At 39.0% G+C, this 17870-nt stretch overlaps 1 protein-coding gene across 1 annotated transcript in view; it reads right to left on the bottom strand.

The window, feature by feature from the left end:
* The window catches only part of Slc9a9 (solute carrier family 9 member A9), a 539646-nt gene that overhangs the window by 199986 nt on the left and 321790 nt on the right, over positions 1–17870 (bottom strand). Inside the window, exons 10-11 of the mRNA XM_021206677.1 lie at positions 10663–10776; positions 9144–9255 (exon numbers count right to left, since the gene is read on the bottom strand). Coding sequence (XP_021062336.1) covers positions 9144–9255; positions 10663–10776 — 226 coding nt within the window. The remainder of the gene's footprint in view (positions 1–9143; positions 9256–10662; positions 10777–17870) is intronic.

The raw sequence follows: 17870 nt of genomic DNA, 5'->3' as shown, positions 1-17870 counted from the left end.
CATACATTAACAACTAGGGCACTAAAAACAACCCTGCATGTAGAAGAGAAATTAGAAAGTGGTTGCTAGCCCAGTAGAATCCACAAGCTTAGAAGGGCCCAAGACACTTATAGCTCAGGTTGGTCCTTTACATAAGGACAGTCCACTGAAGTTAAAACAAATATAAATTTAAATTTAATTAAACAAATAAATCTAAACAACAACAGAAGAAAGCAAACTCAGGACAGGAGGCATCTTAGTTTGGGTTTCCATTGCTGTGAACAGACACCATGACCAATGCAATTCTTATTTTAGGACAACATTTAATTGGGGATGGCTTACAGGTTCAGAGGTTCAGTCCATTATCATCAAGGCAGGAAGCACAGCAGCATCCCAGCAGACACAGCACTGGAGCAGGAGTTGAGAGTTCTACATCTTGCTCCAACTGCAGCTAGGAGACGACTGTTTCCTGGGCATCGAGGAGGAGGGTCTCAAAGCCCACCTGCACAGTGACATAGTTCTTCAACAAAGCCACACCTACTCCAACAACACCACACCTTCTAATAGGGTCACTCCTGGGGGCAAGCATATTCAAAGACCACAGGGGGCATACATGCTTTCTGAGTTGCCATAATATCAGATTAAAATGTTTCATTTCCAACCATAATAAAAAGAAGCTGATTCTCACTTTTGCCAGCTATTTGCAAGAAAAATCAACAAAGAACTGATAGAAGATTGTTAGCAGTAACTGAAACAGCTATCTTTAAAAGGCTGAAAGTGGCTGGGCGTGGTGGCGTACACCTTTAATCCCAGCACTTGGGAGGCAGAGGCAGGCAGATTTCTGAGTTCGAGGCCAGCCTGGTCTACAAAGTGAGTTCCAGGACAGCCAGGGCTACACAGAGAAACCCTGTCTTGAAAACAACAACAACAACAACAACAACAACAACAACAACAACAACAAAAACAAGGCTGAAAGCAAAGGGATAGATGGAAAGACTCCAAAAAATGGTATATGTATTAGTTACTTTACGGTTGCTGTGATAAAACACCATGACCAAGATAACTTAAGGAAGAATGTTTATTTTGGCTTATAGTTTTAGAAGGATAAGCGTCTATCATGGTGGGGAAACATGACAGCAGTTGGCACACATGTAAACAGGAGCAGGAAGCTGAGGGTAGCTATCTTTGACCAGAGAGATCACATTGGAAGTAGGGTGGAACTATGTAATCTCAAAGCACCTTCTTGGTGACATGCTGTGGAGCACAATGGGCCACCCAAAACCTCCCCAAACAGCAGCACCAATTAGGAAGAAAGGATTGAAATAGTGAGCCTCTGGAGGGCATTTCTCATTCAAACTGCCACAATGCATGAGCAGAGTGTAAACAAAAAGGAGGTAGATGACCCAGAGGAATCAGGAAACCTTTGGGAGATGGGAAACACACGGACTGATCTATAAATTCACTACAGGGATTCTAAGATAGATTTGAGCATGTGGAAGCCCACTGAGAGAGTAAAGGATGCTACGGAGACTGTGGAAAGGGAAGGGAAAAGGTAGGAAAGTACAGAGAGCCTACGATACCTGCAGGATTATCATCAAGCAGACACATGAAAAGAGAGAAAGGCCAAAGAGCAGATTTGAAGGAATAATGTGTTTGATAAGAGATATGGACATAAGTATCTGAGAAACCCAATGAACTTCAACTAAGCTGAACCCAAACATATAAACACTGAAAAGAGATTATATTTAGGTTTTATAATAAAAATAACACAATAAAAATACGACAAAAATACACACATTAAGGGAGATAGTGTCTTCAACACTGAACTCCATGACTTGCCATATACAGAGTCATTGATAGTCTTATTTTGATATTATCTTTGATAATATTTGCTAATCTCGTCAGTAGATTGCTTGGCAGGAACTTCAGAGGCTGAGAGGCTGCTGAGATGCTGAGTGGCAAAGAATACTTGCTGCTCTTCCAGAGGACCCCAATGCTGTTCCCAGAAGTCACATTGGATGACTCCTACTTGACTGTAACTCCAGGGCTCTGAGATCCAATACACCTCGCTTGTCTCTTTCAGTACTTTTACAGAGATGGCATATATTCATACAAGTATACAGGCATACAAGCAACAAATAAATTAAAGATAATATCAGAAGGAAAGGTACAAAATAATAAGAGATGCCCGAGAATGATGCAGCAAGGTCTTCAAGACGCATGAAATGGCAGTGGAAATGTATAGCTATTAATTCCTTAACACAAGAAAGATCTTGAGCCAACTGTCCAACAACTAAACCTTATGATTTGAAGAACAAGGTAAAAAAACAAAAACAAACCAGTAAGCTACCAGATAGAAGGAAATAATAAGTTTGGAGCACAGATAAGTAAAATAGAGGATAGAAGTAATACAAGGAAAATAAATGTAATCATAAGTCCATTCTTTGAAAAGGTCAATAAAATTGACAATCCTTAAACTCTACGTATTAAGAAATGAAAGGAGATTCAAAATGCTAAAATCAAAGAATGAAAATGGAGACATTATCATCCATTGTAGAAATGTAAGAATTGTAAGCAAGTTCTGTGTATAATTAAATGCAATGGATAAAGTGGTAGAAACACAACACTCACCAAGACTAATGGTGAACAAAATAATCTGCACAAACCTATACCTCTTAGAAGATGGAACCACTATTATGAATCTCCACAGAATGAAAATTGCAAGCCCTGGTGGCTTCGTGGGTGAATTCTATCAAGCATTAAAGAAAAATGTGTGTCCTGCCAACTCCTCGAAAGAAACTGAGGAAGATGAAACCCTCTTTAGTTTATTCGATAGGCATTGCTCTCAGACCAAAGCTAGGCAAAGACTCTACTATAAAATTAGTTGACTGACATCTCTCATGAGTACTGAAAGGCAAAACTCCAATTCAAAATCAATACCACACATTAAGATAATTCTTCACCATGCCCTAGTGAGATTCATTCTTAGAGCAGAAAGATGGCCCACCATTGCAAATAATGTCAAACTATGCAAAAAGAATGCAGAGGGATCACCTGCTGACTGCAATTCATATAGGAAAAGTACTTGGTCAGTTTAGTGGCCTTTAAAAAAGTTTTATTTTATTCACTTAGAGGTGTTTATATGTGTGTGTGTGTTTGTGTGTTGTGTGTGTGTATGTGTATATCATAGAATCATTTAATTTTCAGGAATGTAAGGAATAGAATTCTTGTCAGACTCAGGAAGAAGCACCCTTACTCATTGAGCTAATTTGTTAGTCCCCCATCAGCAGTTCATGGCTAGAAGATGCTCAGCACACTAGAAATAGAAGAAAATAATTTCAACACAGGAAAAGCCATGTGTGAAAAAAAATGAGATCAAACGTTACTCTCAGTAGTGGAAGTTCCTTCCTCATGTCCCTGAGAAAGCAAAGGATGCTCACTTTCACTGTTTCTACTCAAGGCAGTACTGGGAAATCTAGTCAGAACAAATAGTGAGGAAAAAAGGAATAAAGTTATCCACATTGCAAATGAAGTAAAGTAATTTCTGTTCACAGATTTGAGAAGAATTTATATGTAGAAAATCCTATGGATTTCATACACACAAAGCTATTACAGATAACAAATGAATTCAACAAAAAAGAAAGATGCAAAATGAATGCACAAACATTGGATGCATTTTAATAAACCAACAATAAAAATCTGAAAGGGAAATTATAAAAGTAATTCCATCTACAATAGCAGAAAAAGAAAAAAAAATACTTAGGTGTAAACCAAGGTAACAAGATTAAAATTATAAAATAGTGATATAAATTAAAATTAGAAATAAATGGAAACATTTCCATGTTCATGAAATGCTCTAATATTTAATATTGTTAGAATATCAATACTACCTAATTTGATGTTTATCAAAACCTCAAATTACTATTTTGTTTGCAAAAATAGGAAATTCATATGGAAACTCAATGGGCCTCCTCAACCTTCCATAGCTGAAATTTTCTTGAGAGAAAAAAGAAAGAGAACAAAATAAGACTCAAGCTTCCATGTTGGTAAAACTTACAAGAATAAAAAACAACCTTCAATAATGGCTTGAACAAACTCAGTAATGGTTGGGGAGCATGAGGTTAGAGTTTAGTTCTCAGTGCTATGTTAAAAAGACATGCGTACACACCCCTCCAATTATCTCAATCGTATAGTGCAAAAGACGAACATATGGGATTAAAAACGTGTAACCTGACAATAAAACTTTCACATATATGGTCAAATTATTTTTGTCAAAACTGCCAAGATCAGTCAAAATGCAAGTGCAGTTTTAGACAAATGATAGCAGAACAACTGGATATCCAGTTGCAAAAGAATGAAGTTGTACTCCCAAATTACATATATACAAAATGTACTGACAACTGAGAGAAGCCTAAAACTGTAACATTCTTTGGAGAATACAGGCACAGTCTCTGGGACATCAGATTTGGCAATGGTTTCTATGGTGCAACACCAAAGGCACAAAGGACACAAAGTAAATAACAGACAAACTAGACTCCCTGAAAACTTTTAAAACTATTGTGTATCAAAAGACAGAAGTATTATGTATCAAAATACAATATAATCCCAGTAAAACAGAAACCAATGGAAAGGGATGGAGAGAACATTCCAAAATCCTCTATCTTATAGGGGGTCAATGTTTAGGAAACAGAACATTTGGAAATTTTTACCAAAAGACAAGACATGTTTTAAGATGAGCAAAAAGATGAATGTCCAGTGTGTTTCTGAAAAGATGCTCAACACTTCACTAGTGAGCAAGGAAACACAAATCAAAACAGTAAGTGCTACCTCATACTGAGAGCATAGCTTCCATAAAGGACAAGCAAACAGGTGCTGGGGACAACACAGAGAGACTGACACTCTATGCTGTGTTCTTGGTGGGACTGTGTTGACACCACAGCTGCTATGGAAGGCGCAATGACAGTTCCTCAAGTAATTAGTAGGTAAATTGCCATATAATTTAGCAATTCTACCTCTGGATATATATATTTAAAGTTGTCGGTAAGGCTTTAAAGAAATTTGTGCACTCATATTCATAGCAGGTTTATTTATACTATCTAAAAGATAAAAACAAAACCAAAGAGTGACAGATGATTGGATAAGCAATATATAATATTTATACACATGCATAAGGGACTGTCATTCAGCCTTGAAAGGAAGGAAACCCTGCATTATTCTACATCATTGACAAACCTGGAGAAGGCTATGGAAATGCAGTCATAGAAAGACACAATGGCAGGACTTCACTTAAATGAGGAACCCATAATAGTCAAAACCATGGAAGCAGAAATTTCTATGTTAGTTTCTCAGGGTTTGGAAGGGATGAGGAGCTATTGTTTAATGCATATATTTTCCATTTTACAAGATGAAAAGAGTGAGGCTGTGGGTGGTGGACAGACACAGTTTAGGAATGTATCTAATAAATGTGCATGCAAGATGATAAGGTTTATACTAAGTGTATTCACCATAGGAAAGTAGAGGGGAAAATGAAAGAAAATAACAACCAAGAAACAAAGGCTGGTGATTCCTGTCTGTTTCGCCCAGCTATGGGTTTCAAAGGCTTTGGGGAGGCAAAAATGTGACTTCTGATTTGTGGCATCAATGGTCTCATCACACAGTTACATAACATTGAAGATGTTTGAAAATGGGGGCAGCTATTTAATATAGGGTTTCCCTACTGCATCAAGCAATACTGTGAATATTATGCAGTTTTAAGAAAGTTATTAGGAATAATATGTAGAAGCAAAATTAATCTCGGTGTTGCTCAGATTCAATTCACTTACTGCTTGGCAGATGGCACAGATGCTTGATGCAGAAGACAACCCATATAGCCTTCTCTGGATATCAGGAGCACATACAGTAAATCTCCTGAAGACTGGTAATATTTCTTGCTAATATTTTTGGTGATGGTGATGAGCTAATCAAGCATCCCTATGAATAAAAGCAAGCATTTCAGCCCCACCAGTGTTTTAGGAGTCTTGATTCCCTTTTAGAAAAGGGAGTGTTTAAAACGCATACCCTGCTCCAACCTCATCCCACAGTTTAAAGAGGTGTACAGCTTCCCCTAGAAGCCGAAGGTTCTAAATCACAAACTTTGCTTTGGCAATCCCTCCCCATGATGAGTTGCTGTTCAAGGGGGCCGCAGAAGCCTCACAGACAGTAGAGGATATTGTAATTCTTGGGTTTCCACCAGAACTAGATAATAAAACCCTACTGCAGACAATACCACACTTGGGTTATTGACATAGAGAAGTCCCCCTTTCTGCTGGCTATATTTTTACTGTGCCAGGATGTATTATACCACGGAAGAAAGTCAACAACAATCCTACCCAGCTATAGGCCCTATGAACTACAATAACAAAATGACAGGCAAGATGTGCTCACCAGAGCAACAGTGGCATGACTATCACGAAGTAACCAATCACTTTGTGAGTGGATTTACAGCCCACTGCACAAGAAGGAACTCATACCTGATGCTGTAAACCTGTAGCCTAGGGCTGCAGTAGTCATAAGCCCTAGTAGGGAACCTAATGCTGTTGTTTGGCTAAATGGACATGGTAGCAAACTACCTTCTAACTACTTATATTTATATCCAGGCATTAGGATTGCTCTCAACCTTTGTCAGAGAAGCTTCTTTGACAGTAAGCAGCAGTTATTGCACAGGCTTACAACTGCTTAGAGTGGCCAATAACAACTGGCAATGTAGTACATGGTTTTAAATGGAACACCCAAGTAATCCCTTCATGCTCGGGGAACACTGGGGAAGAGAAAGCAGAAGGAACACAAGAGACAGTAGAAGGGACAAAGTACAGTGAGTGTGTCTTCTGGACATGACATGGATGCTGCATACACAAATTCATCTTTGCTGTAGTTACCTGCACACAATCTGGGTAAGACTGGCTCCATCATCATTTTGTCAGGTATGGGTTCAATAGACCCTATGCCAAGGAGTTCACTAGATTCCAGAGCCTTCTCCGACTGAAGGACTATGGGCTGCTAATGAGAGTGTACTACTGATAAACTTCCCATGTTCCAGTACATTTCCTCCACTTAGGCTCATGCAAGCAACCATAATTAAACTTCTTGGGTCATTAATAAAATAAAGACAAGAAAGTAGCAGGGAGACCTGTTAGAAAGAGAAAGGGTTTCAGCAGAGAGGAAGGGAGATGACAGAGAGCAATGTGAGGTAAAAATGACCAAACATTTAGTAGATGCATCTGTGAAATTGTCACAGACAGAATTAAAAATAGCATAAACATATCATCAAATTATAGACCTCTTCTCAGCCCTTGCCTGAATATACCATATTTTTGGCCTCTAGTAAGTTTTGCTTGTTTGTTTGTTTGTTTGTTTTTTCAACTCTCTAAGAAACTATCAAACTAGGTGGCCATTTGTGTAGAGAGTTTGCATATGTGTCTATAATCATGGGGTATTATTAGAACATCTTTGTTAAGTAACATAATGCTTGAAATAAAATGCTAAGCTTTCTAACCAAGCTACTGATAAGAAATCCATGGATGTTTCGGTGGAAAACCCTTGGCACACCAGTGCTGGCTTCCAGATTTTAAGTGATTAAGGTTACCTTTATCTTCCCACAAGAGAAGTCAATTCACTGTCCAGGATCAATGTTGCAATGAGTCCACAGAACACTGTTGACTTGACACCTACCTTTCTTTATGATTTTTTTTTTTTTTTACCCCAGCACACGTCTGGAAGCATTGGGAAGCCCTGTCTGAGTTCTATAAAGGATAAGCTTTAGCCTTGGAACTTCATGTGTCTGTATTTGATAAGGCAAATCATTCAAACCTGGGAGCCACACCGGAGTGCTCTGTGGGCCAGGACAGCACAGAAAGGAGCACAGAATAAGCCTACTACTCCCAGGTCCACCATTAAAGAATTTGAATTTTGGGGCTGGAGAGATGGCTCGGTGGTCAAGAACAGTGGTTGTTCTTCTAGAGGTTGTGAGTGCAATTCCCAGCACTCTCGTGGCAACTCACAGCTGTCTATAAATCCAGTTCCAGGGGATCTGATATCTGCCTTTGGCTTTTGTAGACACTAACCACACATTTGGGGTACAGACATACATGCAGATAAAACACCCCCATACATAAAATCATAAAATAAAATTTAAAATGTGAATTTCAAAACACTTGGTTAGCATTGAGGGAAAGTCTGGATTTGTAAATGCTTTTGTTCTTAGCCCAATCACTTAAGCTGTTAGAGACCCTAAGCACAAAACAACTTATTATTAGCTTCCTGTGACTAGTGAATTATAAGTACCAAACAATAAATGTTGGTTTCTCTCACTGTTTTTGTATTTCCCTATGTGCCCCAACTGTCTTGGTACTGTTCTGATGGAAAATTGTTTTGTTTTATTTTGTTTTGTTTCGTTTGAATATCATGGACCCATTAATGAACTGCTCTAAGTGTATTGTAAGTATATAGTCTCCTAGAAAGTAAACCAAGTCTCCGAATTCTGTGTCCAGTCAGGGAAAGATAATTAAATAGAAAGCAACTATAATCCCTTAGAATAGCTCAGTGGTCAGCAAACTCAATTGCTACATTTTCTTCTGGAAAAGAGCCTCCATCCGTGTCTTAGAGACCAGAACACATACTACCAGGGAGAGGAGACCTGTGCTTCCATCAGACAGAGCCATAACCAGTCCTGGGCACCTGCTGGTATGCAATTAACATGTTTTTCCAACTAATAACTGAGCCTACATGGATCTGATTAGCTTCTATGATAACCACGGGAAATTTCTGGAGCCCTGCATGGATGGTAAAGGCTCAGGGAGAAGGATGGTGCCATTCGACACTTTATATTGGGACGTGCAACCGAGAGGATGGTAATTAAATTCCTCAATATGGAAATTGCTCTGATAGGTCAGAGGGAAATCCATGTTTAGCTGAGGCTCATTTCCGGTCAGACACTCAAGCTCACACCAGCACATTCCCTTCATCTTCCCTACTCACTCCTGTCGCTCAGCACTGAGGGATGAACATGGGGCTGGATCCAAGGGTCAAGCGAGCTCAGGTTTCCTGCAAGTGCTTCAGGTCCCCCATGGCTTTCTGTACTGTGCAGAGGTGGGAGAGCAGCAGAATGAATGTACAATAACTCTACATACCTGAAAACATCATCATGTGCTGGAAGTTCCAGGGAATCTTCTGCTTTCGGCCCAGATTCAGGAGGAAGGAGAGGGGGTAAATGTTGCAGGCCCTGGCAACAAAAATTGCTAGCTGTTGGGACATATTGAGGAAAACACGGCAGTTGAAGGGCTGAGTGAGTAAGCTCAGATACCACGTCCATATGCTTCTCTATGATATGACCCAGAAAACAAGGATAAACATGACAACTCATCTACGTCTAACTCGCTCCCCAGATTCATCGTTCAATGTCAATTCCTCCCCAGAAGGACATAAAATTCTGCCTTCCTTTGAACATATGCTTGGCTGGAAGTTGGTACTGCCCTGCCATCTCGATGAGTAAGTTTCCTCATCACGTTCCTGTTGCTGGTGACTGACTCCCGGATTCTGCTGGAAGCCACAAGGCAGCGACGCCCCATGCTATGGTGTTATCCTCCCCAGCAGCACTTTGGAAAGAACAGATGTATTCCTGCTGGTGGTTTCCATCTCACTTCCCATCAGTTCCTGTGCCTGTTCCTAGCAAGCTTGCTTACCTTTTTCATTTGGTGGGTTTCATGTCGAGAGGAACTGACTGTCAACTGACTGTCAACATGTACGGTACAACTGCTACTTCAAGAGACTTCTGTAAAATGCCCAAGTCTCCTAAGTGAACGAACGTCTGCTGACCGACTCAGTCATTAGCCTCCCTCCCGTGTTTTACCTTGTCTTTCCTCCCTCCTCGTGGTGTGTCTGCTCTAGCTCCTGTCCTAGACAGGATGAAGAGCTTTGCAGTGAGGCAGCTTCCTTCTCTCTAGGATCTAGGTCAAGATGAAATTTGGGAGTTCGGCAGAATCCAGTGGTGAGAGATTGACACCAAATTCACGTGAACAGTGGGAATGGGAAGATGGAAGGCTCACTGGAAGTTAAGATCATATGCCTGTGACCCTGGGAGGCATTATCCCATTTTTTCAGGTAAATGGACAATAGCTGCAGGCTTATCTTAGGTATTGTTCAGTATCCCTTTGGCCAGATACATGCTCTCACGGGGGGTGGGGGGGATGCCTCTGACTCCATCCTTCCAAGAGGAGCACCCTCTATATTAAAAGTGGGGTCTAGATCTTTGTCTGTTCTCGTAGCCAGGAAATGTTATCTCTGTGTGCGTCTTTGTATCTGTGCATGTGTGTAACTCACTGGTGAGACTAGGTTGGCTGGCCAGCAAGTCTCAGTGATTTGCATGTCTCTACCTTTCCAGCACTGGGATTACAGGCATGTTTCACTATGGCCTGCTTCTTTTGTAGGTCCTGAGGTTCAGACTGTGGTCCTCCTGCTTGTAAGGCAAATACGTCACTGTCTGAGCTAACTCCACGGTCACAAAAGGTGTTATTTGTTGGAGATAAAGCTACACTTGCATGATGCTTCTGATGCGGAAAGCACTGAGGTCATGGTAACATCTATGATGTCTTCAAAGTCCTACTAGGAACAAGGTTGGAACATTTTCTATTAGTTTTCTTCAAAGGATACAAAGGCTCCGAGTATAAAAAGAGCATTGAAAATGTGATTCTGGAAGGTGAACAGAGCCAGGCCCATGTAGCAGAAGATGACGTTCTCAGCCAGGAAGTTCATAAATTCAAACAGCTGAAAACAAAACAGAGACCAAAACCCACTGATTATCACGCAGATGTGTGTACAGCTTATTTATTACGGCTTTCATGACTGGACCATCCTCCTGCATATAAGCCACCACTTTGACCTTGAGCTGCTGCTACCAGGTCACTGGACTTACCTGGTTCTTTGCTTAGTGACTGACACCACAGCCAGTTCAACATTGTGTTATTTTCAAAGGTCAGGCTTCCAGATATAGTTCAGGTGGCATTAACCAGCCATATCTTTTAACAGAACAATTCCTACTATCGTGACAAAATATATCCAATATTCCCTGTTAAGGAAATGGAAGTCAAGTGGCTTGCTCAAGCTGTACAATAGTAAATGATGTAAAGTTTGTTTAGCCTGCTATACCTCAACCAGTAGATGCACTTGAGTTCCGGTGGGGGGGCAGGGAGAGAGAGAGAGAGAGAGAGAGAGAGAGAGGAATCAGGGTTGTGATGTAAAGGGAGAATATATATATATATATATATATATATATATATATATATATATATACACATACATACATACATACACACACACACATACATATTATGCAGCTTAAACTAAACTAGCCTCTTCAAGCAGGCAGGAGAGACCAACCTAGAAAACCTGGAATGAGGATGAACATCAATTATATTTTAACATCAGAGTGATTAGTTTATTTCAACCCCTAGACAATGAGACTCATTAAATTGACTGATGTAGGTATATCCATTAAATGTCTACAATTTCGAGCTAGTAAAGGGGATGATTAATCCCAGAGATGAGCTTCTGCAGCAAGAACACAATAGATACATCAAATTCAGTCGGAAGAATGGAGTAATAACATGTTATGCTGAGGGGCGCTCCCTAGAGTTATTCTTAGACCATTAACTAAACAATTTAAGTTGAACATAAAAAAGCATTTTCTAACTTCCATATTAAAAGCAAAAGGGAAATGTGTCCAGGGGCTATACCAAAGTCTGATCCGGCGGACACTTTATTTTATGATCCAGGTTTTCCATTTGGAAGTTTCTGAAACTTCATTCCTGGACCTACATAAATCACGTTAGGTAAATGTCTCTCGAGGCATTGCTCCCGACTTTGTAAGGACTCATTATTTTTTCATGTAATGTATTTACAGCCCCACAAATAATGCCCAATACCGGTTCACTGACAGTTGACAGAAAGAGAAGCAGAATCTTGTCAGAAACATTATTTAAAACCAGTAATAGAAAGAGAGGATTAAAAAAGCCACCGCTCCTGCAGAACAGTATGGTCTTTCTGCAGTGGCAGCCGCCATCAATTCTGTGAGCGCTCTGCCCACATTCTAGGGCAGCTAATGGAAACAGACACAGTCACTCAAACAACTCCTAAAATCATAAAGTACGGGGGTGGGGAATATAGAAGGAGACCCTTTTGATACCTCTTTATGCCTTTACTTTTCCCCAAAGCAAGATGTGGTTATCATTTTAGTCGGTGTGAGATGCCCTAATGAATGATGTGGTCTGCCTAGATTAAACAATTGGAGTTTATTTCCCATAATTCTGGAGATTGAGATGTATAAGACTGAAGTGGCAGCCGATCTGGTGCTGGTGAAGGTCCCGTTTCTCACCTACCCCTGCTTGTGGTAAGCTCCCACAGAACAGTCCCCTTTTCTTGTGTCTATTCTTAGAAGGACACTGATGAAAATCATGTGCGATCCACCATCAGGACCGTACTACATCTCAAAGCCTTTATCTTCAAGCAGGATCCCACTGGGTCCAACCTCTGAATTTGGAGGGTAAGGGTAGAAATACAGTCCAGTCTTAGCAGCACTTTAGTTTTTAACACTGATAAACAAATGTCAAGGTAAAGTTAAGAATTTCTTTCCTGCACCCACTCTAAGTGTATTTCACCTTAGAGAGGACATTTTGTGATCATGAATATACTCATCCTCTTCTGTGTGGACATTCTAGTTTTCCTCTGGGATGTATTACATTCTCTGTATCCCCATGGCATCTAGAGATCTCTAGCTTAGATGTGGAGCATAGAATTCTGGACCAAATATGTCAGATCCATGCATTTCTCTACACATCCCATTTGGTTCAAAATGGGAATGGTATATTTGGAGCCAAAGCAATTCAACAGGGCTTTTGAGGGGTGTGCTGGGATGACAATGTCTACCTTCCTACTGGATGAGAAGTCAGAAGGATGCTGGCAGAAGCCACCCACAGCCATCTGTGATCACAGGGGGGAAGCTAAGAAGCTGAACTCTTGGTCATTCTATTTAAGCTCTTTTATCCAACTTCTCCCAAAGCAACAATCAAGATCCTTTCTGCTCTAAAAGGTCTGGGGTCAACTTTCTGACCCCTTTTGAGATAATAAGAAAGTTTATTTTTCTTGCCTCTCATCTTAAAGAGAGAACAAGGCACGAGGGACATGTCGGTTCTTTCTGTTAGTGGAGATGTGATAGGTGTGTTTACTGTACATTTTACTTTGGGTCTATGGCTTGAAGTGTTTGCTTGAGAGATTTTCCTCCTTTTGATAATGCTGAATTTTAGTTTGATTTTTTTCCATTCAGCTTATTGAAACTTAACATGCACATTATAAGCATCTGTGTACATATCACAGCACACAATTTACACTTTCTATTTAAGTTTATTCTGGGATCTATTTCTTTGTTCCCACTACTGCCTGTTCTGTGTGAGTCCCACAGTCTTTTAAAGTCACATTGATCAATAACGCATTACAATATTCCATAGTGCTGGCCTTGTCCCAGGCTGTGTTATTCAGAGTTTTCTTGATTTCACATAGATAAAAATAATTTTATTGATCCTTAACTACCCAGAAACTTATATGTGACACATAAATCACATGTCAACAATTTAAAATCTAAATAAGGATTGCCAGCACCCACGTTCAGACATTCCCCATCAATCCATGCTTCCTTCCACAGGAGAGCTACTAGAACATTTACCACCACCAATTAATTGTCCTACTCTGGGTTTCAGTTTCATGTGAGCCAAATTAGGCAATGTGTTCACTTTATCACCTACTATTCAATAAAGTATTTTTGAAAGTCTTCACTTTGTGTATAATAGTTATTTTTAAATTACGCTATTATTTCATAATCTACTTATTCATACGTGTAAAGGTGGACATTTGTGTTGTTTCAGCTTGGAGCTATGATGAGGTTTGCTATTATATGTTTGTCTTTCTAAAGGATTCCTGGGATGGAATTCCATGCAGTCTTCCAAAAACGGGGGTCCCAGCTCGCATGCCCAATGGTGGCTCCAGTTGCTTTATTTTCCTGTTTCTCGAATTCACATTTTTGTCTCTTGACATTTGAATTTAGGAATTGCCTTGTTAATTTGAACAAGGAAGAATACTGATATTTTAGTTGGAATTGCATTCAATTTTTAGATTAATGTGGATAAACTTTCTAGTTTTGGAACGTGGAATTCATCCATGATTATTCTTTATCATTATTTAGGCATTTCTCTTTATAACTTACATTGGGGCATCATTGTTTACAACTATTTGATGATGTGGTGCTGTTATAAACAGTAATAACATATCTAAATTCAATTTCTTATTATTTGTTGCAAGATTCATATATAGGTACAAATTATATATATATATATATATATATATATATATATATATATATATATGTGGGTGGGTGTGTTTGTGTGCTTGTGTGTGTTTGTGTGCTTGTATGTGTTTGTGTGTGTGTATGCATAACTTTTAAACAGATATCTTATTTAGGGCCCTATTACATTGATGTAATAATTTTTATAATATATTGGTAGATTATTTTAGATTCTAAAATCTTTGCTGCTTTTGAATATAAGTTTGATTGCTTTACTTTACAGTTAATGTGTATTTGATGACTTTTATATATGTTTATCTCATTTTATTATAATTGTCAAGACGTTTAGTAAGTATAGAATATAAATGGCACTAAGGCTGTCTTTGTCTTATTTTTAATCACAAAGGGACAATGTGCAATATTTCTCTACCAAGTTCAAAGCAATGTACAATGGTATAAATTTCTCCTTCAATTCTCTATATATTAGAAATAGAAACTTAATAGTCGAGACAATAATGTATTGGTTTTCATAAGTGCTTTTCATTGCTCTGATAAAACACTAACAACATCAGCTTGAGGAGGAAATATTTTTAATTTGGCTTATACTTCTTTCGCACAGTCCATTATCAAAAAAAATCAGGGCAAAAATCCAAGGCAGGAACCTGGGGTGGGGGCAGGAATGGATTCAGAGGGAATAGAGGAATGTGGTTTATTGCCATGCTTTTTATACCACCTAGGACTACCTGTCCATGGGTGGCACTGCCCACAGTGGGCTGAGCCTTCTCACATCAGTCATTAATCAAGAAAATGCCCCCACAGACCTGTCCACAGGCCTATTTGATGAAGGCAATTCTTCAATAGAGCTTCCTTCTCCCTAGGTAACTCCAGTTTATGTCAAGGTGACAAACAACCAGCACTTTTACTAAGCCGATCATTTGGTACAAAGGATTCTTGTACATCTTCAGGGAAGCTCAACTGCTTGGATGCTCCCCCCCCCAATATGTTACTGAATCTGATTTGGTATTACTGTGTTGGTTGTCGAATGTATATCTTGCGTAGTAACATCTGTACAGGCCACACAAGGGTGTAACTTGTGTGGTTGAGCTCATAAATAAGATTCTCATATTCTAAGTGCTTAGAAGAATTCTGAATCGACAGTTTTATCTGTAGAAATATTTTAAATTAGACATAACTATTGTAGTAGATCCAGATATAATTAGTCAGGATCCCTATTTGTATCAATGATCTGCATTTTTATATTTATTGGAATATAGTTGTCCATAAGATTATTAATATTACAGTGCTTAATCATTATACATCCCCTCCAATATAAGTTATTTTCATCTTCTTTCTTGATAAACATTTTTATTGCTGGAAAGTTTGATGAATGTTCTCAAGATGAGCCTCCAGCCTTGTTGATTAATTTGTATTGTGCCTTTCTCCCAAGGAATTAATTTCTCTTATCTTTATTATTTCTGTTTTAAATTTCTGTTTTATAGCATTGTACTGTCTGATTTTGTGTGTCAACTTGACACAAGCTGGAGTTATCACAGAGAAAGGAGATTCAGTGAGGAAAGGCCTCCATGAGATCCAGCTGTAAGGCATTTTCTCAATTAGTGATCAAGGAGGGAGGGCCCATTGTGGGTGGTGCCATCCCTGGGCTGGTCATCTTGAGTTCTATAAGAAAGCAAATTGAGCAAGACAGGGGAAGCAAGCCAGTAAGCAGCATTCCTCCATGGCCACTGCATCAGCTCCTGCTTCCTGACCTGCTTGAGTTCCAGTCTGGACCTCCTTTGGTAATGAACAGCAATTTGGAAGTGTAAGCTGAATAAATCTTTTCCTCCCCAACTTGCTTCTTGGTCATGATATTTGTGCAGGAATAGGAACCCTGACTAAGACAAGCATATTAGGGAAAAGGTTGATTTTTAAGTATGAGTTTCTGTAAAGAAGCCATGTCTGTAAAGGGTGACTGAAGCTGTGTCTGCAAACACTGATAGACTGGTTACAACTTCAGTGATGTGGAGATACTGGGATGCTAAAGTTTCAGAGTCTAGTTACAATTTATCTTGGGATATCACTAGTCCCATAAATAGTCATTCTCTGCCCATCTTTCTATTGGACCTATTCTATGACTAACAGACTAAAACCGTTTGAAAGGAATTAATTTACCAAAACCAAACTTTTCACTAACCGAAAGGCAGTGACTCATCAGCTAGCACCCGAGGCCAACAGATCCGGTTTCTGTGTCAAAGCTGTCTGTGCAGTGTATTGGAAATGTGTCCTGATTTATGCTTTACTTTGTTCTGTTTTTTTAAAAACTTCATGAAACTTGCTCCCATATTGGGACATGGAATTCAGAGTAACCTACATCTGTGTTCCTGGTCACACAGAGTTTGACTCTCGAATAAACTGTCTCTTATTCCCTTGAGGTGAGGGTTGTACTCTTGTGATAACAGGGCATAGAGTGTAGTACAAAATGGCTAATTCATAGAAAGAAGAGCATAACGATATATAAGATATTAAGTGCTTGCCTCCCTTAGCCTTATGTCACCATCAGCTATTCACCTCTGTATCTACAGGCATTCTTACCCATTTATTTCTAGTGTTCAATATTCTTAATTTCTTTAAAGTTGTTTTGCCATGCAGAGCAAGACAATGCTAAGGAACTGATTCCTGATTTGCTTGTTATAGTCAAACATACTCAAGATGAACCTACAATTTCTATGATAAAAGGCAAACCCAACTGTGAGCTATTCAATAAACCATCAGTGATTTCATATGTAATTTTCAACCAGGAAATATTGTGAAGGTTATTTGTATTAGCAATGATTTAGAAACAAAGAAACATAAGAAACACTAAAAGGTGTGAAAGCAGAGGTAGGGCTTCTTTGGGAGAAGAATGGCTTCAGCAGAAGAGGAAGAGAAGATGAAAGGGTAGTGGGGTGAAAATTATTAAATTCCTCCCTATATACATATGGTATTGATGAATAAATAAATAAATAACACGATTAACTAATTATATATTCATACAATGGTATATGTTATGGGGAATTTTGTTAAGCAATGAAAGAAATTGAAGAAATACATAATATACTTGTCTCCATCTGAATGTGTTCACATAAGCATACACACATATTTTACAGAGAGTTACCTTAATGATTTTTTTTCCTAAGAAACTATTACTTTCATAGTTTGAAAAAATAAATGAAATTAGATCCAACATATTAAAGTAGACTAAGAATCTTTCCTAGCATTTGCTTCCTTTAGCTCCTTTAGTGTCTCTTGTTTTCCTACGAAGGTACCAGGCACCCTTGTTTATTTCTAGTGTACTTTGTAGTTATTTTCCTTCCTCTTCCTCTTCTCCTTCCTCCTCTCCCTCCCCTTCCCCCTCTTCCTCTTCTTAAAAAAAAAAGTTTAGTTTGTTTTGTAAGTTGAGGGAACATAGTCTACCGCGTGGAAAGCCATGTCCAAGAGTGTGAAGTGGGTAATCACATGTTATTAATGTCAGAAATCAGAGAGCAAGATGAAT

The sequence above is a fragment of the Mus pahari genome, chromosome 10 (assembly GCF_900095145.1).
Source record: "Mus pahari chromosome 10, PAHARI_EIJ_v1.1, whole genome shotgun sequence".
In the NCBI taxonomy this organism is placed as follows: Eukaryota; Metazoa; Chordata; class Mammalia; order Rodentia; family Muridae; genus Mus; species Mus pahari.
This window is presented reverse-complemented; position numbering and strand designations above follow the sequence as displayed.